Raw genomic sequence first — 24,498 nt, forward strand, 5'->3', positions numbered from 1 at the left:
GGCTGTTTATTAAAGTGCTTAAACATGTAAACAATTATCTGCAAAAAAACTGGAATATTTACAATAGTAACAAAGGGTTTTTCATGATTTGTCTGCCTTAGGCTCTTCACAATTTAGTCCCAAGGATTTAAAATTTTTTTTACAATGTCCGGTAAGTCATGATTATGCTGCCCAAGACGCTCCACTCTTTAGTCCCAGTGCACCTACGCGAAAATCCGGTCAATATGGCCGGGGATGGAGGCGAAATCCTCATAGGAGAACTCCTCGTAGGTCTCATGAAGGTACATTTCCAGCCTGTTCATCAGGTTCCTGGGTAGGGCGATCTTAGTGGGCCCTCCGTGGTAGGACACGTTACCGCGCCACGACACCATCAGATACTCTGGTATCATCGCCCTGCAGAGCATAGCGGCAAACGGCCCTGGTTTCTGAAGGCTTTCTCGAAACATCCTTTCCCTCTGGGACTCCGAGATCCTCAGCAGGGTGATGTCGCTCATTACGCCCTGCTTTGAATTAGGGAGGGGAATGTTAGTATTGGGACTGCTTTACAGCCACGCAGTGGAGGGAGAGGGGCAGCATACAGGGATCTTTCCCTGGAACAGCCACGAGGGGGTGGGACAGGGGCAGAGTTCATGCTGTCCTGATTGCTGGCAGCAGAGACTGGCATTGCTTTCAATGTGAAAGGAGGCCAGTGCTACTAGTACAGTTTTAAGCAGCCAGAAGTCTACGGCTTACCATGATTGCACACTACAGAAGTTCAGGTGTCCTGCCACGCTTCTCAGATAACTGCAAGACCACTGCAGGACCCCAGGCACTGAAGGCGATGGCCGAAAATTCGACCTTGTCCTGAGTGCGCATGTGAGAGGTGCAGTGCATGGTCTTGTTCACAGAGAAAGACTAGGTTCTTTGTACACAACTTCATTTATCTGTCTCAGGAATTCACTCCATTTTTCCCATTCACACAGACACATCTGCGACTGTCTCCCAACCCAGCCTGTCAGCACACTTCAAGAGGCTAGCGCAGATTAGGAGGAGGAAGAAGAAGACGCGGGAGGACATGTTCTCAGAACTAATGAGCTGCTCCCGAGCCCAGGCAGCCCAGCAGACACAGTGGAGGGAGAACTTGTCCCAAATGCACCGAGCAGTCATGGAACGGGAGGAGAGGTGGCGTCAGGAGGACCAGCAGGCTACTGAAAAGCTGCTTGGACTAATGAGGGAGCAAACGGACACGCTCCGGCGCCTTGTGGATGTTCTGCAAGACCGGAGGCAGGAGGACAGAGCCCCGCTGCAGTCTCTCTCTAACCGCCTTCCCCCGCCACCAAGTCCCACACCCCCCTCACCCAAAGTACAAAGAAGAAGGGGCGGCAAGGGCCGTTAAAACTTTCAGTCAACCCCTGCAGACTGCTCTAGCACTAGAAGGCTCTCATTCCCCAAAATTTTAAAAGTCCTTTCCTACACACCTCACAGAAGCCCCCGTGCAAGTTTCAACCCCCACGTTTCATGTCTGGTTCATAATAAAATATTCGTTTCTGTTAATTACTGTTTCCATGATTTTATTTTGGAGGAGAGTCTGTCTGAACGAGGGGAAGGGGCATGGTAATTGGACAGGACAGTCACCTTTACCAGGGTACAGAGGCGGGGTCAGGTCCAGGATCAGGACACATACCCAGTGCAGTGACTAGTGACCCTGTTCAATCTGGGAGGTGGTTTTCATGTTCTGGGGGGGGGGGGGGGGGGGGTTGCTCTGTGACTTTGTGGCGGGGGAGGGCAGTTACAGATCTAATGCATCACAGAGCCCCGCAGCAGGGGAGCTGTAACCCTCCTCCCCCTGCCAGACAGTCACATAGCCGACACATACACGCTGTCCCGCCCAGGAGGGCTGGCAGGCTCTGTTGAAACAACCAGTCCACCACTGCGGAACCCGTCATTCCTGGAGTTTAGAAGCATCATTTGCATCACAACACTAAACCCGCACCCCGCCACAGTCTGCGTCCCAGGTTTAAAACATTCCCGCGAAAACAGTAATAAAGACAACGGTGTTCATTAACAAAACAGAACAGATTTTATTTTTTGGGAAGGGGGTGAAGGGGGTATGTAACTGGAGAGGATAGTCAACGGTAACTGGGTAAAGAAACGGTGGCAAGTTCAGGTTCTGAGTCCACAAACTTAAAATTCACTGGTGACCCTGCTCAGTCTGGAAACTGTCTTTCAAAGCCTCCCGGATGCACAGTGCGTCCCGCTGGGCTCTTCTAATCTCCCGGCTGTCTGGCTGGGCGTAATCAGCAGCGAGGCTATTTGCCTCAACCTCCCACCCCGCCATAAAGGTCTCCCCCTTGCTCTCACAGAGATTGTGGAGCACACAGCAAGCTGCAATAACAATGGGGATATTGGTTTCGCTGAGATCACAGCGAGTCAGTAAGCTTCTCCATCTCCCCTTGAGACGGCCAAAAGCACACTCCACCACCATTCTGCACTTGCTGAGCCGGTAGTTGAACAGTTCTTTTTCTGTGTCCAGGGCGCCAGTATAGGGCTTCATGAGCCAGGGCATTAGCGGGTATGCTGGGTCCCCGAGGATCACTGTAGGCATCTCCACATCCCCAAGAGTTATTTTGTGGTCCGGGAAGTAAATACCTTCCTGCAGCCTTCTAAACAGACCAGAGTTCCTGAACACGCGAGCGTCATGAACCTTGCCCGGCCATCCAACGTTGATGTTAGTAAAACGTCCCTTATGGTCCACCAGTGCTTGCAGCACCATTGAAAAGTAGCCCTTTCGGTTGATGTACTGGCTGGCCTGGTGGTCCGGTCCCAGGATAGGGATGTGAGTCCCATCTATAGCCCCACCGCAGTTTGGGAATCCCATCGCGGCGAAGCCATCTATGATGGCCTGCGCGTTTCCCAGGGTCACTACCTTTGACAGCAGTACCTTCACGATTGCCTTGGCTACTTGCATGACAACAACCCCCACGGTAGACTTGCCCACGCCAAACTGGTTCGCGACTGACCGGTAGCTGTCCGGCGTTGCAAGCTTCCAGAGGGCTATGGCCACTCGCTTCTGGACAGTCAGGGCTGCTCGCATCCGGGTGTCCTTGCGCTTCAGGGCAGGGGACAGCAACTCACAAAGTTCGAGGAAAGTCCCCTTCCGCATGCGAAAGTTTCGCAGCCACTGGGATTCATCCCAGACCTGAAGCACTATGCGGTCCCACCAGTCCGTGCTTGTTTCACGGGCCCAGAATCGCCGTTCCACAGTATCCACAAGACCCATTGCCACCGTGATGTCCTCGGCACTGGGTGTCGTGGTTTCAGACAGGCGTGTGCTACTCTCGGAGTTCAGGTCCTGACCCCGGTGCCGTAGCCTCCTCGCCTGATTTCTCTCTATCTGCCTCAGTGAAAGGTCGATGATGAGCTGCGATGCGTTGACAACGGCCACAACTGCAGCGATGGTCACAGCGGGATCCATGCTCGCAGTGCTGTGGCGTCCGCGCTGTCACTGACCAGAAAAGTGCGCGAACTGATTTCCCGCCGGCGCTTTCAGGGAGGGAGGGCGGGAGTGACGGTTGGATGACGACAGTTACCCAAAAGCACCCTCGACACATTTTTTTACCCAGAAGGCAATGGCGGCTCGACCCAGAATTCCAATGGGCAGCGGGGACTGCGGGAACTGTGGGATAGCTGCCCACAGTGCACCGCTTCCAATGTCGACGCTTGCCCCGTTAGTGTGGACTGACAAAGTCGAATTACTGTCCTTAGTGTGGACACACACGTTCGACTTTGTAATATCGATTCCACATATTCGATTTAACTAAAATCGAACTACTCTCGTAGTGTAGACATACCCTTAGTTGTGAGCACCATTTCATTGCAAGACTACTGTGCCTTCCCTGTAGTCTGTCTCCACCCTGGACTGAAAATTTCCAAATGGCATTGACAGACGCTGAATAAAACAAATCAAGGCTCATTATCCTAGTGGGTCTCCTATTCAAATACAAGTACTTATGGACTATGAGCTAGCTACCACCCACAGAAGCCAGTCCTTCCAGGTGAGCTGGTAACCTTGCAAGCCATCACTGACAGTCTGAGGCTGATTAGGAGGGTCACAAGAAAGCAAGAGTGGGCAGGAGGAAGGAAAAGAGAGGAGGGTCTTGGGACCCTGGAAGGACTGACCAAAGCCCAAAGAGCTTTCAGAGCAGTGAGGAAACGAAAGGAAGGATTTTGCTTGCAGATACTTATTTTTGAATGGATCTGTAAATCTTACGATTTCTCTCGGAGTAAAGGATGTGCGTTTAGAAAACTTTGCAGGTTGTATATACTTGCTTATAGTCATGTAGTCCCAAAAGAGGGAAACAATAAACCAGCAGGTCCACAGCTTTGATAGGACTCAATGTGCAACAGCTACTGTGAGGCTTGTGGGAGCTGGCGCCAACTTCAGGGTCTATGCAATAGGACTGCAGGGTCCCCACTGGCAACAGGAATGTCAGACATGGAGGCTGTATCGGGAGTGTATGCCTACACGCTCAGAGAGAAAGTTAAACTCTGCCCAGCCCAGAAAGCAAAGAGCACGTGGGACCCAAAGTTTGGATCCAGTACAGCAACTTGGCATGAGCTCAAGACTGAAACAGACATTTTTTCCAAATTAATGGAAGCACCACTTTTTAGATACAGAGATTAGCCTAATATCAAATCAAAGAGTTTTGGATTTTTTCAGCATTTATTCCTTGCTGAATAAAGGTTGCTTCCGTCATTAGTATAATTTAAATGCCTGAAATACAATGCCATCTGACAGCTGGTTTTCAGAGGTCTCCAGCTTTGGGTACCATACGCTGAGTATGGTATGGTATCAAAATTTCAATTTATCTGGAGTAACTTATGATATAAAACAATGTAGCAGTTACATATCAGCTTTAGTTTTGTTTTAGTAAGTTTTATGGCAACTTACTGTCCTTGTCCTTTTGGAAGGTTAAGAACTTCATAAGCATCATCTGTTGACATTGTAGGTGGCTTCTTTTCTACCTCCTTCTTCCAAGCCTCCAGAGTATCTTTTAACAATTTAACCTGAAATTAATTAAAATCCATTAAGGATATTATGGCCAGTGTCAAACATACTTGTCAGCACTTGATACTGAAGCAGTACTATCAAGGAATTCAGATATCGTGAAGCTCTTGGTTATGGGGCTAACTATTTTAATCTAATCTTTCCCCCAACAATCACTGGAAATTTGTAAATTAGTTGATTTGAATGCAGGCAATGTTGCCTATTTGAGTTGCTCGCAAATAAAGCTGTTTTCCAGTTTGTGGCTAAATGCTAATATATATAGGTAGCTACACTTAATGCAGAGGTGAAATTTTTTTAATGTTAGCATGTAACATCACTTAGATACTCCTATTTTAAATGCTTTCTAAGGTAGCTTTTATCCTTAACTGAGGCACCCTGGGATTCTGATTTTGCTCCACGCTGCCGTCTTCCGTTCTTAAAAATGTGTTACATTTAAATTTGGAGTGGACAGAGCTCTAGAAAGTGTACTATACCTGAAAAACCTGGTAGGTCTTCATTTTTGTTTGGGGAATTCCATTTAGATATTTTGTACATGAGTAAGTTAAGGTTAGCCTCAGAGTTCTAGCACTAAAGTGATATTTTTAGATTAATGCTAGTAATCAAATGCTAGGAATCAGCTACCAGATATATTAGACTGAACTCTGCCAAGTAGCTTTGTTGCAACTTAAGTTAAAATTATGAAAACATTTACATATTGTAAGTTTCAGTGAGTAATTTAAGACAACCAAACATTCCTCTGCATATGAGGAATAAGTGACTATACAAGATCTTTAGTTTCATTGTCCAAGTGAGGTGAACTGCAAAGACTAAGAGAATATCATATCTATACTGCACTGTAGCCTTAACCCCACTACCATTCACAAATGAAAAACCTCTGACCTGGCTTTTTAGAGGCACTTTAAGCACAGGGTTAGTAAAACTCAGTTAGCCTACCCTGGGTTTGTTAACCTGGGGCTGAGTGTCTACACCCATTTGTAACCACAGGTTAGGAACTGTTGAACCCTGTGTCCCATCCTGGGGCTCCAGTGTCTACACTGTTTTATGTGAGCAGACTAAGTCCAACCTTCCATATCCCAGACTTCCTAGCATCCTCCCAAAATTTGGCTGCTCTAGTCCTTTGTTTGTAGTGTACTGTGGGAAAACTTGACTGTCCACCAGACTCGACTGCCCAGAGGACAAAGATACCTGGCCTATGGGATCATGGAGTATTTCTGGTGGAGTCCCAGAGCACGAACCCAGTGGGTCTGTCTCTACAAACTGCAAAGCGATATGGCTTAAACCTGGGTCCCAGCTTGACTCAGGCTCAGACCCTCCACCCCCTGGGACTGAGCCCTGATTAGTAAGGTTTATGTGTAGATGGAAGGGGTAGGGGCCTTGAACCTAAATTCAAACCCCAGACTCACACTGCAGTGTAGACATCCCAAGAGTTGCTGAAACAAAGGGAAGTATGAGCAATCATATCTGATTGTTACAGCAGCAGAATAGTTTTTTCATGCCATAATCAAGAATTCAGAGGACAATTCAATTATATTCCCGTTTACCCAATACTGATTTTTGGTTCATCATGCAGAAGTTGTTACAGCAGGTCCACAGCTTTGATAGAACTCAATGTGCAACAGCTACTGTGAGGCTTGCGGGAGCTGGCGCTAACTTCAGGGTCTATGCAATAGGACTGCAGGGTCCCCACTGGCAACAGGAATGTCAGACATGGAGGCTGTATGGGGAGTGTATGCCTACACGCTCAGAGAGAAAGTTAAACTCTGCCCAGCCCAGAAAGCAAAGAGCACGTGGGACCCAAAGTTTGGATCCAGTACAGCAGCTTGGCATGAGCTCAAGACTTGCAGATGTAAACCAAAAAGTATATTGAGGTTTATGGAGGAAACAAGGTTTGAAGCCAACTATTAAGACAATTTATCACTCCTGTTTTTTTGGATTTTAGAAATGTTTGAGTTTTGTTAGGTTTGTGCATATGTGCTATGGATATACAAGCGTAGAAAGATTTCTGACTTACAGGATCTTTAATTGGCCAATCTGGAAATAGGAGTGTATCACACAGATGTTTGAGGTAATAAATATTACAGAACAGCTCATTCTCTAGTTGTGGATAGTTGATAACTGGTATGGGGCAGTACTGATAGAGTGCTCTTGTATTACTTTGAAGACGAGGGGTGAAGTCAGCAAGGTGAGCAGCAATCTTCTCGATCATAAGGCGCCTGTGAATTGCAAACATCAAGAATTATACAAATACAAGCTTTTGGTCAGGTACTTTTCATAAGTACACTAAGCAGCGTTTTTGACAAGGGTTTAATATCCCATAATTAGCCATATTTTCTTGAACAGATTAAAAGTCTTATGAAATTTGGGATACTACAGTGCTATAATCTCATGTGACTGGTTTTAATTTTAAGACACCGAAACAAAAAAAATTAAGCAGTAATACAGAAGATGTGTACACAGTTCTACCTACTTATTCGCCTATTTGAGAGCAGTCTCAAATTTGTTTTAACACTGAAGATTTAGATTTATATAAAAAAGGTATATAATTAGAAAGATTTTCCATGCTTTATATGGGAAATACCCTAGCAACCTGAGAGGTATGATATCCAGACAGGAATTATATGATTTGCAACACCATGTAGTTTACAGAGGAAACTGTGAAGAATGGTCACACTCTAGAGACAGATAACATTTGTTGACACTAACTGATCATGACGTAGGCAGGCATGAAGCAAACTGTTGGAGAATTTAAAGTGAAATGGCGTAAACTGTTCTATGACACTGATATTTGTACCATGGGCTTCTTTTGAAGAGAGACTTTGTTGTGCCATGTTGTTTCCTGGCTTTATGATGTGAACAGAGGGCTAAAGAAAGACTTAATTGGGACAACTAAATCCATTTCACTGGAGAGAGTTTCTACAGGCAACTGCTACTATAGCTAAGTGAAGTGAACCACTGAGCCCTCTTTGCCCAAGATGTAAAATATACTATACCAACTAATCCTGGTCAAAACACATGGTATGCACTTAATACAAGTTTAATCAAAAGACTGGAACCTCTATTTAATGGGAAATAGATACAAATAGTTACCTCATTTCATTGCTCCAAATTGCTTCTGGAGTGTCAAATTCCCCAAGAAAAATTTCAGAAAATTTTTCTGGCTCATAGTTTTCTAAATAACACACCATTGCTTCAGGAAGGATGTGTCCGAGTATACTTCTTTGAACTATATCTTGCCCTTTTGTCTAAAATGAAAGAATTTCACAGGTATTGAGGTATTTGCAAGTTAAGTTGTAGTTTGATCACACTCATTGCATGATTAACATACACTGGGATACGGCTTTCCTATTTTACAGTGGAATTCAATGAAATGGATTAGGATCTTAAATGTTTTTGTATAAATTTTCTTTACATAGCTTCGAGTATGCAAAAATTTGCTAGTCATTAACAGCTACTTAAATTTAAGGAGGCTGATTTTTTAAAGGATGCTGACCATGAGTCATCTTCTCATCACTTGTAAAGGAGTGAAACACAGCTAAGTAAGCAACTGTGACTTACAGTATATAACCCAGAACAGTCATAGCACTTGAAAAAGTATACCAGTTTTACACCCAGAGATATAAAGCCGTGGACTATAAGAGACACTAATCTTAAGGTCATTGTAGTTATGTCCAACAGCAGTATGTTTCAGCTCATCAATGGAAGGCATTCATAAGACACTGAAGTTTGCTGCAGAATATTGATTTTGCAGCCAATGGCAAGACTAGAACAAGTAGCAAGTATCTCTCCAGAACTCAAATTCGTCACTAGGTCTTCTAACTGTATGAGCCAAAAATCCTATCTAAAATTCCTAAAAGCTATCCAGACAGATTTTAATTATATCATTTACTGATCAAATTGTTTGCTACATCACTGATCTAGTTTAAGTTTAAAGATTTTAACAAGCAACGATATTGTAAATCCTTTTTGATATCATGAATTTAAAAAAAGATCTGATGTGAGCTAGCACCCCTTAGATCTTGAATAAAGTACATCAGTACATGGAAAGTTATGCTGGTTTACAGAACAAGTTCTTGGATCCTGCTTACTATAAGAATGCTAATAGGAAGTATGTTTAATTCAGACGCACAGTACTACAGGCAGACAGACGCACATACTATAGTAGCAATAGAAGTTCAGCTCTAAAAATTTTTTGTAAAAATTATTCAATTTTTATATGGTTTAAAATTTGACTTTAGGGTGACCATAAAGGGTAAAGATACTGCTAAATATTTCAGACAAAACAATGTATTGCAGGCCTTCTGTATCAAAAAAAGGAAAAAACAATCCTTGGGAAAACACCACCAGACTAACATGATAAGCAACTTCTGGATACTATCTCCTCCCTTGGTTCAGCTTTGTAGATTTAACGCTCTGACATACGTAGAGTGGGTGAATTAAGATGCACTTTCTGCAAGGGCAATTTATCCTCTTTAAAAAGGTGACTGAGTATTAACACCCACAAGCACTACTTCCCACAGTTTATTAAGCTGCAACCAAGTTTCCATTAAAAATCCTATTTGGCTGTCTCTCTACTAAAATTCACAAAATTCAAATTCATCTCAAAATTGTAATGTTAAATTCTACTTTGGCCAGGAACCTTCCTGCAAAGTTTAAAAGGAGTTGGACAAGGAGTTCCTAATATATAACAACCTAAAAATAATGGTTAGAGTTCCAAGTTCTTCATTTTTGCCACTTCACACCAAAAAACAAAGAGAAATAGACTTAGTTCACTGGATTCCTTTAGCTTGATCATTTACTAGGCATTGTGTTCCTCCAAATGGAATAGCTGTGTGTGCACACAACTGAGATCAGAGATTTATGGTCCACAAACTATAAAGAGTTTAAAGGATCATTGTACTGGCCAAGCCAGAAGGTGCTATAAACTCATCTTAGCTTGAAGCTGCTTCCACTTAAGTTATGAAGAGTAAACAGAGCTCTTTTGAAATGCCAATTGTAGTCATCCTAGCTGCAAGTTCGGAAGATAGAGGCCACACAAGCTGTAAAAATCCATATGATTTTACTCCTGTACAAGATGTTGGATGGGGAAGGTAATGAAGTCCACCAGATTGTGTGTCTCTCTGCCATTGAATATAGAGAATGTGCTTCCCCCTATTATTTCCATGGGGTTCTAGTGAAGGTTTTTCTTTAAACACATTACAAGCCAATGTCCCATTTTGAAGCTTCCTAGGACAAAAAATTCAGTCTCAGAAAACAGACTTCTCTGGTCATCTTAAAGTGTTCACTCACCTCACTTTAAGACCCAAGTTAGATCTTTTGTGTGCATCTAGGCATGCAGCAAGAGACATGCAAATAGGCAGTGTCTAGTGAAATCCCACTGTTCTCCAGGCAACATTCCCATTGGTTATCTGCTGGAGAGGTGGTAAGCAGTGAGATCTAGGTGTCTCAAAGGGTCTAATTGTAAGAGGAACGAGTAGTTGCTTGGATTGGTACTCCAATGACTATTTGTAGCACTACTAAAATAAAAACTTTGTCACATCTTAGTTGCAAATGCTTGGTTTGAATTTAGGAAAGAAGAGTATGTTTAATGCACTGACTAGGCCGGATTGAATGAGTAGCAGGAAAAGCTACTTGGCTGTGCAAATGGCATTTCTTCATGGTCTTCTCTAGAAGACAGAGAGCAGATATTACAAACAGGATGCTTTCTAAAGGAGATTCAAAGCAGACTTGACTGACAGAAGTCAAGAATACAGGAGTCTATGCCCTGTATTTGGTAATGAATTACTGCCATAGGGGTGCACACGGGGTGTGCCCAGGCACACCCTAATGCCCACGGGCTAGATCCGGCCCGTGGGATTTGCCCCCTGTTGTGCCGCAGGCCTCGCGCCGCTCTCAGAAGCGGCCGGCACAGCACCACGTCCCTGGGGCCCCGACGGGGTGGGGTGGGGGGGCAGAGGGCTCCATGCGTTGCTCCAGGCACCCCCCCCCCCCGCAGCTCCCATTGGCCGAGAATGGGGAACCGCGGCCAATGGGCGCTTCGGGGGAGGTACCTGGAACGTGGCAAGGGCAGCACGCGGAGCCCTGTGCGCCCCCCCCCCCCCCCCCCCAGGGGCCATGCAGGGATGTGGTGAGCGGCGCAGCGTGGGGCAGGGCAGGCAGGCAGCATGCCGCTGCAGGTAAGCGGCGCCGGGACAGAGCCCGAACCCCTCCTGTACCCCGCCCCCCAACTCCCTGCTCTGAGCCCCCTGCCTGCACCCCGTACCACTCCTGCACCCCAACTCCCTGTCCTAAGCCCCCGCCGCACCCCAACTCCCTGTCCTGAGCTCCCTGTTGCACCCCTCCTGCACCTCAACTCCCTGCCCTAACCCCCCTGCCTGCACCTCACACCCCAATCCCAAGCTCCCTCCTGCACCCCGCCCCCCCCACTCCTTGCCATGAGCCCCCTGCACCCCAACTCCCTGCCCTAAGCCCCCTGCCTGCACCCCGCACCCCAACCCCCTGCCCTGAGCCCCTTCCTGCACACTGCACCCCCTCCCACACCCCCACTCCCTCCCACACCCCAACCTTTATGATGTTCACCTTTAAAAAAAATAAATAAAATTCCCTGGGTGCACACCCTAATGAAATGTGCTGCGCACGCCTATGATTACTGCCAATGCACGACAGTCACAAGCAACACAGCCAAGAGAATTAGGTAGTTGTCTGCTCAAGCTGATTTAAAAAAAAAAAAAAAAAAAGAAGAGGACTTTAAACATGAATACAAGGAGGGAAAAGAATGTTAACAAAATAAAAAGCGAGAGTGTCCCTTTATGATGAGGATGTAAAAGCACAAGGTAGAAAGATTGAAAACTGAAGGAGTACTACAGAAAACATTTAATATAGAATTCACTAGTTAACTTAGCTTACGAGAGCAAAAATAAATGTTTTTATACTAGTAATTTTTACTCACCTCTTCAGACTTGAAAGCTTGTTTTGTATGAGTGTACTTCAAAAACCTAGGAGAAAAGGAATGTTTTTCAGTTCAATGGTATTCTCAATGCGGCTCTGCAGATAAGAGAGCAGTATAGATGCTGATTCAAAAATGCATTTGCTTTTTCATTTTAGTCCTATCTTCACATCAAATTTATAGCTTAACCCTAGATTTTTTGCCTCCTCATAAGCTTTATGGAAAGCTTTGAATTTTTTACTGTTTAGATATCAAGATATCAGTGACACATATTTACAACAGAGAACTTACTTCTGATATTCTGTTGTATAAGAGGACGTATACTTTGAATTCTTAATGTATGGGAAGAAGAATTCAATACATGCAGCAAAATTGCTTTAAAACTCAAATTCATGAGCTTAATAGAAAGCCATTTACATACGCTTGAAGATACAAGTCTGATAAACGTGAATGTTTACATTAAGTGTTTTAGGCATTGATCCTGCAAGGAGTTTTATGGACCCTTATATGAATCTCATTGTTGAACCCCAACTATTATAAAAATAAAAGCTCAAATAGTACACATCAAAAGCCTACAATATTTCTTCTAATTCTGGTATTATGTACTCATGTACTTGCTCTCATGGCTTTAAGTCAATGGAAGCCTTGACCAGATGCATGATTTTAGCTGTACCGCTGGGCACGCTATAGGCACACACTCCCCCAAACTCCCAAACACTACTTCAGTTCAACAAAACTGTAAATGTATGCACATTACCAAAGTGGACATGTGAAGTTTTGTATAGCTTAATCACTTGTACAGAATCAAACAAGCAAGCCACTATAAAAACCTTGCTGTTCACTGCTTAATAGAAGTAACAAGTTCCCCTATCTAGTTAGGAGTATTAATATGCAGAGGCAGTTCCAAGCATAAATACCTAAAATTGTTATTTTCACCTTTCCTCTTGTCCTTACCTTGCAACAGGAAGTACATTGGAACCTGTGTACATCATGATAAAGAAGAATACTCCGCTTAGATAAAAACGAGATAATTGTGGGTTATCTTGCATGATGTGGAACAGCAATATGGCAACTTTCTCAACAAGGATAGGGTCAAACGTCAACAGCAGCTGAAATGAAGACAAACAGCATTTACATGGAGCATCTACAAATTTTAGATGAGCAGCAGCCATAAAACAAACTAACTTTAACCAGCAAATCAAAATTGAATGATTAAAACCAAAAAAGTGTTAGTGCAATATACCAGAAAGAATAAAGAAGCACAACAGCCCAGAACACAATGACTGTTAATATAATTTAAGTTAGCTGGAATCATTTCTCGATATTTACACATTTCTCAAGAACAGACAAAACAAGCAACTTACCTGAGTAATATGGGGAAGGCAAGTACTGTCTGAAAGCAGCCTCTTTACTCTGGGCAAAGGTCTTATAATGGCATTATCTTGATCCCTAAAAATATGTATTTTCCCAATCAATGTTTTTAGTGTATAATACATAAATATAAATACAGTATTTGTGCTTTTATTTTAAATGTTTAACTGATTTCTCAGGCAGATTTTAGATTTTGATCCAATGGACTGGGTTGATATCAAGATCCTGAATATACATTCCAACAAGTTTTACTATCCCCATTTCTTAAATATTCATCAAACTTTCACCTGGTCTTAGCTTTGATATAGAGTATATCAGCGAGGTTTAGTAAAATTCACATTAAGTATTCACTCATGGAAAGAGAGAGATTAACTATCTGTTTAAGAAGAGTTATAAAAAGTTTGATTATATTTCTAATGCTATCAAAGTAACCTGAGACATTCACTTCTGTTATATTTTTAAGACAATGTTAAATTATTGTAATTTCAGTTTGAGAAGGAGCAGTCAATGCAGCAGTTACCATGAAGTTTTATGGCACTTCTATTAAATGGATTTATCTTTGTCCCATCATAAAACTGCATTAGTTCATCTCTGCTTTCGTGGTAGAAAGATTAAAACTTTCATGTTCACTAACCAAATGCAATTCGCTACGAGATGGTAGATGCAGGTCCTGTTTAAAGAGTTTCTCCCATTTAACCCAGGAAGTAGATCAATAAAAACTGGGATAGCAATTATGCACATTTGCTACCACCATGGAAAGTTACAGCCATTTTCTCCTCTTGGAACTAAAAAGACTCATTTACCTGCTGGGAAAATAGCCACACATTGTGATCAACATATTGAGGATAAGTGTGGCAAGGTCAGTCTCATTCAGCACAGCCTGTCCATTGGCTAGCAAGCACCATTTAAGCTGAGGGATAAACTGCAATGGTCTCCAGCCATCCATACCCTGAGCCCAGCAACGTGTTTTTGCAGTCAGCTTTCCCTTGGTCCATAATTCCTGCATCTTTTTTAAAATCAAAGGTACACGTTAGATGCTTCACACTATGAGCAGTAAGGTTTTCTGGTATTTTTCATTACTTGTCTTGGTAGCTCATAATGCATATAAAATCAGATGCCCTCCAAGTATGAAAAAGATTTTTTGCTATGAAAAACCAATACAGCCTAAATATTCCTGTTCCCTTTAGGAGCTCTAAAAATCTACCCTTTGTATGACAGGAAAAAAGGGCCCAGAAAAGCAAAAGAAAACCAACTTGGAAGACATTTTCAACTGATTTAAAAAAAAAAAAAAAAAAAAAAAAAAAAAAAAGTCAAGTCATTATAGTAAATTGGATTATTGATCTAATTTGGAGACTACACAGAATTAGAACTCAAAGCTTTGATTCTTGCACTCTTAAAAATACTAATTTTTTATACCATTTGGTAGTTTGTGTTAGGAAGATAAAATGCACGAACACCATTTCCAAAATGATCAGATCACTGATTTCCTTTGAGAATGTAATCTTTCCTTAGCACAACAAAATTAGAAGTTTATGAATCAAAACTACATTAAATGTGCCATACCCACATTTTTCAGAGATTGGTACCCAATAAGCTTAATGTACACATCAGAACAATACTAAATATATATTGGATGCGGATTAAGTGTAAGACAATTCATTATAACAGTAATTTGGTACGCCAGTGCACATCTTTACATTTTAAAACCATTTTCATGTTAAATAAGATTTATTTTTTATGATGGCGCTCCTACTGGCTCAGAGAGCAGTAAACTAGAAGACTAATTCATTCCACCATACAGCAGGTACAAGCAGTAGCTTGTGGAACTCCACCATGCTTTTAGAATGCCAGTTACAGTCAGAGAGGTGGTGACAGTATCACTCCCCTTTATTACCTAGGACTCCATGAATTCTCTAACTGGGGTGGGGGAGGATTATCTAGCTGTACCCAATGTCTGATAAGTTATGCTAACCAACGTGCACTTATTGGAGCAGTGTAGACTCTTTCCTCTTATATTCAGCTCTTTTATAAAGACACAATATCCTGGCCTCTTGAAAAAGCAACACTGATTCCAAAGTAATGCACATTGGAAATCCCAACTAGACATACAAAATGATGGGGTCTAAATTAGCTGTCACCGCTCAAGAGAGAGATCTTGGGGTCATTGTGGATAGTTCTCTGAAAACATCTGCTCAATGTGCAGCTGCAGCTGTCAAAAAAAAACAAAAACAAAAACAAACAAAACAAAAAAACCACCAACCACACCTTACAATGTTAGGGATCATTAGGAAAGTTATAGACAATATCATAATGCCACTACATATCTCCATGGTATGCCCAGGCCCCATCTCAAAAAAGATACATTAGAATTGGAAGTACAGAGGGCAACAAAAATTACTAAGGGTATGGAACAGCATCCGTATGAGGAGCGATTAAGATGACTTGGATTGATCATTTTAGAAGAGAGACTACCGGGTGTGTGAGAGATAGGTCTATCAAAATCAGGAACGGTGTGGAGGAAGTGAATAAGGAAATGTTATTTACCCCTTCATATAAACACAAGAACCAGGGATTACCCAATGAAATTAATAGGCAACAGGTTTAAAACAAACATAAGGAAATACTTCTTCACACAATGCATAGTCAACCTGTGGAATTCATTGCCAGGGACGTTGTGAAGTCCAAAAGTACAACAGGGATCAAAAAAGAACTAGATAAGTTCATGAAGGATAGGTCCATCAATGGCTATTCCAAGATGGTCAGGGACACAACCTCATGTTCTGGGTGTCCCTAAACCTCTGCCTGACAGAAGCTGGAACTGGATGACAGGGGATGGATCACTCAGTTACCCTGTTCTGTTCATTCCTGCACTGGCCACTGTGGGAAGACAGGATATTGGGTCAGACTAACCCAGTATGGCCGTTAAGTTTAATTATTTTATGAATCAGCAACGGAAGAGTACGATACCTCTGTAAAGCTGTAAGGACCGCTCCTCTCTTTATCTGCATTGCCAAAGTACCACTCTTTCTCACTTTCTCTCTTCATATCAGGTGCTGCTTCAATCACATTGCTCTAAAAGAGAAAATATTTATATTTAAATGATGTAACCAACTTAATGCAAGATCCAGTCTTAATCCCATATGACTTTAGCAATTTGGAAGCTAGCTGTTTATGGAGGGGATTTTACAAGGCTGTGTTTTTGCCTGATGTGCATTAGGAGGGGGTATGAGAGTTGGGTGGTGCTAAAGAAGGCTTAGACTGTAAATGGTATGTGCAGGGAAACAACGACGAAGTTATGGTTGGTAGAGAAACTTCAGCCTGTTTCCTTACTTTTGTGAGTTTTTCAATATGGTTATAAGTGAAAGATATCAGCCTTAAAAGATTGAATTTAATAAAATCCTAGTTTCTGACCAAGCACTCTTTAAAAACAGTGTCCCATTTTAAAAATTCCCTTAAAAAGGCATAGTGTGAATAAACCAAAAGACCTCATACTTGCAATGGTACTGTAGCCCTGCTTGTGTGGAGATGTGCCATGGTAAGCAGATCCACAAGGATTCTAATGCCATTTGAATCCATGAGGTCCTTAACATTTTTCTGTAAACAAGAGAGAAAACCTTCACATGAAATAAATGTGAGCATTATATAAGTGTGTTATGGGTAAGTAAAAAGCACTGTAAGAGCCATCTATGTATAGTATTTTAATGGGATTCAAAAGTGAGATTTCAACTCTCCTCCTCACACTCAACCATATTCTTTAGAAATCTAGCACAGAACATTTATACTTCCTTATCCCCTCATTACCCATTCAAAAAACCCTAAATCATGCCTATAGATATAGCATCTGTGCCAGAAAGGGAGAGAGAGTTGTACCCTTAACATTTGAATCTAATAAGAGATCTTTCTTTCCATTAAGTAAACACAAGATTAGAGATTCAGTTACAGTTTTTAAAATCAACTCAAAGCATTAGTTTCAAACTGGAGAACATTTTAACAGTTTAAGAAATGTATCCATGCTTCATGAATTTTCTTTTAAGTACTGGAAGAATAAAATCTCCTACCTTATTTAGAATGAGCTTGTTAAGGAATAGTATCAATCTGTCCCGCTCAAGTCTATCAGTGCACTTTTGGGGTTTAAAGAAAAGAAAAAAAAAAAAAAAAGGAAGAACAAGTCAAACATGTCCAACAGGAAATACAAATTAATCAAGCCTCAAAAAGTTAGCATGTTGCATTAACCATAGAGTAAAATCCAATTCTCAAATATCTTGGGACAAACATAAAAACTGTGCAAAAATAGATAAGGTTACTAATAACAGTAAGATTTCAGAAAAACGTATATATAAAATGGTATTGGAAAACATGTTACAAAATTCTCAAATATTTTCACAAATATCTTGCAAGTCACTATAAAACAGTCTCACTAATTTTGGTAGTATTATTGGATTTGTTTTCATACTAAAAACAGCTCTTGAATAATTTCTACAGTTTACTGTGAAGTCTGTTTGTGCAAAGTAATTTCAAGCATGCAACTTTCTTCTGAACCACACCTAATCCACGTTAATTGTTCATGTTATGAAAAAGGTAAAAATACCACTTCCAAAGTCATGCTATAGAATTCACTGTGAAATGGCGTTTTAAAGGTTAACTGATTTTTAATATTACCTTATATCCTATTGCTGATTTGGTATTAAAGCATGTATGAGTTTATAATTTAAATTCACTTAAATGAAAGATGAGCTCCCATTTAAGGCTTGAGTTAACATTTCTTCAGAAAGAACTGCCAGACTACTAAGACAAGAGCATTGTAAAAAAAAGCAGCTCTCTAAAGCTTAAAATGTTAATTTCAGTTGCTGCTAGAGAAGTGCAACCATGAACTACCCTGCTGATAGGCCAAACCTCTTCAAATTCACCTTCAAAGATTAAACAGGCATAAGAATTAGAACCTATTAAGTCAACTGTACTTAAACATGGTTTGTGTCTGCCTTTACCATTAAAGGGTTTCCAAGTTTTATGGTTACAAACAATTCCAACCCATCATCCTTAAGTATACCAGTACACCCACAGTTTTGGAGAAAACACCCTGCCTAAAAGACCACTGCCAATGCACTTTGAACCAGCCATTCTGAAGGTAAAGCGTCTCCCTTAGTGGAAGACTACTCTCCACAGGGGAGCAAAAATTCCAAGTTTGCTGTTAAACTGATGTGCTTCAGGAATAAGCAGAAGACTAAAATACTGCATTCAATGCAGTGTATATTGTTTTCATTTATATTTTACTCTTAAGGCAGAGCTTCTATTGGCCTCATTTCATTCTTGCATATTAAAGTAACATGACTAAAAATGCCACCATCATAGACTTCCATCAGCAGAATGTATCAATTAAGACTGAGTTAGAAGCAGGGCTGGCTCCGGCGTTTTTGCTGCCCCAAGCGGGGGCAAAACTCACCCTTTCCAACATCCCAACAATATATTTAGTGTCACCAAATTGTCCTATTTCTTCATGACATCTTCCATAAACAATGGCCAGTGCTTGTAGACATAAACATTTCATGTTCACTTTAGGAGTGAGCAAGAACCGGTGATAAAGTTCATTGAAAAATTCATACCTGCAAAAACAGAAGAAAGTTCACAGTGGAGAAAACATGCATTAAACCTCAGAAAAAAATAAGGAAGACAAGCTGAACTGTGGCTTACGATTTTTTGATTGCTCCACTCTCTTCAGTTTCATCTTCCTCCAACAATAATCTCAGGTAATAATCCCCTATTTTTATTTCCTCTGAAAGGCACTCATACTTAACCTATAAATGAAACATACGTATACAAACCAGGTGTTATTTCAGATTATACACTTAAAATTGAGTTTTTAGCAAGCTGCCACATGCAATCTATATTTTACTTGATTTCGTGGCTTAACAATGTGCTCAGTAAAGATTTTTTTCCCCCCCCTTTTCTTTTTGGAGGAGACTCTCTCCTGCAATAAGCAGTAAGGTTTAATAAGCAACATTAATGAAATATGATTTGTATTAATTGCTATTCTAAATGACAGTTCAGTTTTCATTTTACTAACCTAGACATTTAAGGCTGAAAAAATTGCTTCTTTACACATGGATGAAGACTAGAAACTGACATTCTAAAGAACAGTTGATATCCAACTTGTTCCCAGACAGCCACAATACTCTAAGTGGCACAAAGCCCCTGGAAATCCATAGGGAATTCTAATACACTATGTATTTTAAAACAAAGCGTTTACCTAAAACTGAAGCATTATACAACACACCTTTTAAGCCATAGTTTAAACAATCTAGCATAGGGATCTCACCAATAATGGATACAATACAGCATTGTAACAGCTAACATTTAAAATCAAATAGGTGTTGCAAAGCCTAGAGGCAACAGTTCAATAGCAGGCGTACAAATAAAATCACATAATTACATGAGTTAATGGGGTTCCAAGATGAAGTTAACTCTGTACCCTTCACCCATCCTCAATTAAAAACCACTAATATAAGAATGCTTGCATGTAAAGATACCTGCAAGAATACAAAAGTAAATTAAAATGTTTTAAGTGTGGAATTACACACCAACATCTGTTTCTTGCAGGTTATGAGGAGTTCACTGACAGAATGCCAACAGCCCTCAAACCAGACTTGGACCAATCTGAAGCGTAGTACGTTGCCTCTGTTTAGTCACATTGTGCCTGTAGATTTCCTCATGTGACATATACTGCGGTGATACATTCAGGTTTTGTAGATTTGGGAGGGGATCTCAGAATATAGGCTTTTTCTAAAGCTATATATGTACGTTACAAGTTTTCTGTAAGCTTTTCATATGTGACCAAAATATCAATCGGTGAACAACTGCAGAAAGTGTTTATGATGTACTGTCCAGAGTTTGAGGTTGTTTTATTGCATTTATTGGAGACTTACGTAAAAGTTGGATTTAGTTACTTCTAGTGGACTCTTCCTACTGAATAGATGGTGGTTTGCCCTCTTCAATAGCACTCAAGTTCTGCTTCCTATACACCTCTACCCCGATATAACGCGACCCGATATAACACGAATTCTGATATAACGCAGTAAAGCAGTGCTCCGGGGGGGGGAGGGGGGGGGAGGGGAGGGGGCGCTGTGCACTCCGGCAGATCAAAGCAAGTTCGATATAATGCGGTTTCACCTATAACGCAGTAAGATTTTTTGGCTCTCGAGGACAGCGTTATATCGAGGTAGAGGTGTATTTGTTTTCTATTCAATCCATTCTGTTGTGGAGACAATGTCAAAATTGGAAATATACAATCTGCTATCTGAAGGCTTTATTATTGAATGATTTAAAACCCCAAAAAACAAAACAAAAACAAAAACAAAAACCACACCACACCTGAAATCTGAAATAGATCTAGGCAAGTCAGTTTATTCTGTTCCCACCTAGTTATGGCCTCTTGGCTTATGCGACACCTTAGAGAAATACTACCTATTTCCAAAGTAAGTTAATTCCATATATTGAAACTATTTTACCCTGGGGGTGTCACAGGTTATTGTTTCAATTACATGTTTTGAAAGGCTTATTCTTCCCAGAAGCATCAATGTTCTGCATGCGATTTGATATCCAATCTATTTAGGACTTTAGATGGGCTGCCAAATATTTAGTAAGCTTTCTGAAAGCCAGCCCCTCCAAGTGTTTTGGTACCATACTGATTTTTGCACTTGTTAACTATTATTCACTTTTAAATTGAACATGGGAACGTACAATAAATTATCAGGACAAGTATGTTGATACATACTGTAAAAAGAAAGGAATACTGCATGGACCTTACATTTTAATGGCTCTCAGTGCTAACCTTGCTAGAATTAATGCTTGAAATGAACATAACAGTTGTTCTATTGGGAATTTATACATAGGTGCTTTCTTCCAATGTATCAGAAGCCCTCTTTGTTATGTTTATGGGACTTTGGCCCAGATTCCCAACTTTGGTTGTCATAATGACAACTTCTCTAAGATGAATTCATCTTTGAATCCATGTGTTGAAGTACTGCAGACAAGTATATTTATTTGTATATTTTGCCATATCTAAAGATCTCTGCCACTTTCACTGTTAAGACAAATGGCTATTTATATAGTTTGTGTTTTTAGTGAATATATTTAGAATCCCTCTTGGCTGATCAGAGATTTGTCTTGCCTGTACAAGGCCATTTAATCTGGGTGTATGAGGTAGTTCGTAGCGATTTCTTTGAAAAAGGACTATGCATCCTGCCGGGAGGGGACTAGTCTGCATGGCCTGCATACAGTCAAATTAAAAAAAAAAAAAAAAAAGTACCATACAGAGGAGATGCCTGCTTTCTCCTTCATAGCTTTGAGTTTATATACTCTGCCCAATCATTTATTGACAAAGGTTGTATACAACACTCATTTAGAATGTTACAGAAAAAAGCTGATGCGTAAGGACACTAGGACTACAATATATTAGTGCCTTAAGTAAAATGTATTAGAAAAGGTTTACCTCAAACTCATGATGATTCCATGAGATAACATTAGCACTGCCAAGTTCTCTGTCAATATTGAATGCCCGCATTTCGGATTCAAGGGTATCTCTCAACTCTTCCCGTGTTTTGAAGTTCCAAATCAAATTTGACCTAGCATGATCTTGAAGAAATCTAGGAGAAAGCATGGCTAGTAAAAAAGTTTTCTATTCTTTTAATGTTGATAAAGATAGTTTAAAATGCATATAACCTGCCATGCACATCAGAGCATACTGTACTTCAATGAATTAGTACAGAAGGGAATATGCCTTGCCATTTTATTCTTGATTTGTACAATACAAAGTCTCACTTGTGTTTAAATCATTTTGATATTACAGTAGTGACTTGCTCAATATGCCTACTTTGTTATTAGTCTAAGGATCTGTCTACACACAGCAAAGAAAAACCTGCAGCTGGACCGTGCCAGCTGACTCAGGTTCGCAAGGCTCAGGCTGTGGGGCTGTTTCATTGCTGGGTAGACTTCCAGGCTTGGGATAGAGCCTGAGCTCTGGAATCCTCCCACCCTGCAGGGACCAGCCATGGTTTTTTCTCTGCTGTGTACCCATAGCTTTAGTGTCTATGAGCATCAGACAAGACATCCACTCTACCTTAAAATAAAGCCAGAAGCCACTTTATCAACAAAAATAAGGTTCTTGAAATAGCAATACCCTACTTTTCAAAAGGATTAACCCTATTAGTTCTCTGAAATGCAACCTACCTCCTGGGACTTGGTTGTACAACTTACAGCATAAATGGTAAAAGGGAAACAGGCTACAGTTGTGTCTTACAAAAAACTCAATACAGCCTTGTTAAATGTATCTGAGTATGCAAGGTCAAAAGCAAGAGAATGAGGTTAGGGCTAGCCATGTGCATTCCAAAAGCAGATCAAAAAATACTCAAATGCTCTAGGTAAATTCTTTACTCTATACATTATATTTGTTAAAGTTCATGTCAAATATTTCAGGTTGCACTGTTTAAACTCTATCTTTATACCTGTAGCTTTGAGTTAGGGCTTCTGTATCTGTCAAGTGAACAGCCGTGATTTATCAATCAAAACAGATGAATTAAAGTTAACAAATGGCTATTTTAAAAAGCATAGTACATTTATTCTAGATATTTACCTGTAATAGAAGAGATCCCAGTTTGCTTCTATTTTTATTCTTTGCCTTCGTTTCCTTAGTATTACTGGCTTTTGATTAACGTTCTGCAAATAGAAAAAGATGCCAAATTTAGGACTAGGACAATTAGCAATAGCAGATACCTGAATAATTTCACTTCAGCGCATGTTCTTATAAAAGTGGGTTTCTAGTGTTACTTTAAACATGAAAATTAAGCTTAGTTTTCACTGGCTGTTCCTGAGAGATCTCTGCTTTCCAAAAGAACACTTATTACTAGTGATGCAGTTTTCTAATCAGTGATTTCGAAGGCAGTGACAATTGAACACCACAACTGAAATCTTTAGTTAGTGACTTGCACCATATTAATACTAAATTACCAACAAAGGTCATCAAATCATGCCAGAGAAACTTGCAGCGATGTACTTTTATCATACAGTTACCCCTTATCTTGTATAAAAAACCCAAATCCCATCACCATATGCACACTAAAATAGAGAATAAGCAAAAACTGCTGGGTAATCCTGTATTTAAATATACTGTATTACATGCATACATTAACCATGCAGGAAAAAACTCTTTTCCACCAAGTCAAAGAGTGACTGGGGAGCAGAACCAGATCCATCTTTCAGAAGACAATACCCACAGTAAGACTAGCAGCCAAAGCTGGAGAACACAAAAGGCTACTTTGTTGTTCAGAAGTAAAGAATCTATGAGCAGCACAAAGTCACAGACCCAACTTGGAAATTGAAAGATTGTTTGATCAACAGCATCTAAAATGCACTGCTAGACAAGACACCACATGCCAGGCAGAGTTTAATGAAACATAAGCCATGAAAGTAGTACACAAACTCACCATATTGTTTCTGTCCTGATTGTGATTGGAAAGTAGAAAGAAAAAAGGAATATTTAAACAAAGTAAGATACAGCCACTAAAAATATTTTATATGGTAACATGGAGTTATAAAATGTTACCACAACAAATACTTTCAATGTAATTTGATTGATAAGAATCACAATCTCCTTTTATTAATTTGATCATCAAAAGTGAAGACAGCTCAGAATTTTGTTTTGCAGAGCCATGTCTATTGCCTATTGTGCATTAATGGTTTATCCTTCCCAAGTAAATAGGACATCAAGGAAAAGCTGTAAGTGTTCATACTTGGAGAGTTTATAATATGCAGCTCATGGACATAGATTTTTACTGAGAAATTCAGCTAAAATAAAAAACAAAACTAGCCATACATCTCTGATTTATTTTGGACTGAATTTTCACTCTATCCCATGAAGAACGTTTGGCCTATTTCTCGATGTAAAATTTGTTAAAGTTAAATAAGAGTAAACCTGCCTCAGGACCCACATAATTTCTTACTTTTCTAAGTTGTGTCATTTGTGTTTTACTTTAAGACTTTATTTAGATCAGAAATCAGGAGAAAGTGTTGAAAATCAGATAATATTTTGCATTTCCCCTACTTTTCCATCTTTCCTATGTATGGGCAGCAAACTGAAAGTGACAAA

The 24,498-nt window shown here is 40.6% G+C and overlaps 1 protein-coding gene across 1 annotated transcript in view; it reads right to left on the minus strand.

Annotated features, from left to right (window-relative positions):
- DNAJC13 (DnaJ heat shock protein family (Hsp40) member C13) overlaps nucleotides 1-24,498 on the minus strand; it is a 101,474-nt gene that overhangs the window by 34,624 nt on the left and 42,352 nt on the right. Inside the window, exons 21-35 of the mRNA XM_065397728.1 lie at nucleotides 23,837-23,851; nucleotides 22,987-23,069; nucleotides 21,847-22,000; nucleotides 19,050-19,153; nucleotides 18,802-18,961; nucleotides 17,420-17,482; nucleotides 16,854-16,955; nucleotides 16,329-16,433; nucleotides 14,165-14,367; nucleotides 13,355-13,439; nucleotides 12,945-13,099; nucleotides 11,994-12,039; nucleotides 8,135-8,289; nucleotides 7,059-7,260; nucleotides 4,931-5,046 (exon numbers count right to left, since the gene is read on the minus strand). Coding sequence (XP_065253800.1) covers nucleotides 4,931-5,046; nucleotides 7,059-7,260; nucleotides 8,135-8,289; nucleotides 11,994-12,039; nucleotides 12,945-13,099; nucleotides 13,355-13,439; nucleotides 14,165-14,367; nucleotides 16,329-16,433; nucleotides 16,854-16,955; nucleotides 17,420-17,482; nucleotides 18,802-18,961; nucleotides 19,050-19,153; nucleotides 21,847-22,000; nucleotides 22,987-23,069; nucleotides 23,837-23,851 — 1,748 coding nt within the window. The remainder of the gene's footprint in view (nucleotides 1-4,930; nucleotides 5,047-7,058; nucleotides 7,261-8,134; nucleotides 8,290-11,993; nucleotides 12,040-12,944; nucleotides 13,100-13,354; nucleotides 13,440-14,164; nucleotides 14,368-16,328; nucleotides 16,434-16,853; nucleotides 16,956-17,419; nucleotides 17,483-18,801; nucleotides 18,962-19,049; nucleotides 19,154-21,846; nucleotides 22,001-22,986; nucleotides 23,070-23,836; nucleotides 23,852-24,498) is intronic.

This window comes from Emys orbicularis, chromosome 2 (genome assembly GCF_028017835.1).
Source record: "Emys orbicularis isolate rEmyOrb1 chromosome 2, rEmyOrb1.hap1, whole genome shotgun sequence".
NCBI classification, from domain to species: Eukaryota; Metazoa; Chordata; order Testudines; family Emydidae; genus Emys; species Emys orbicularis.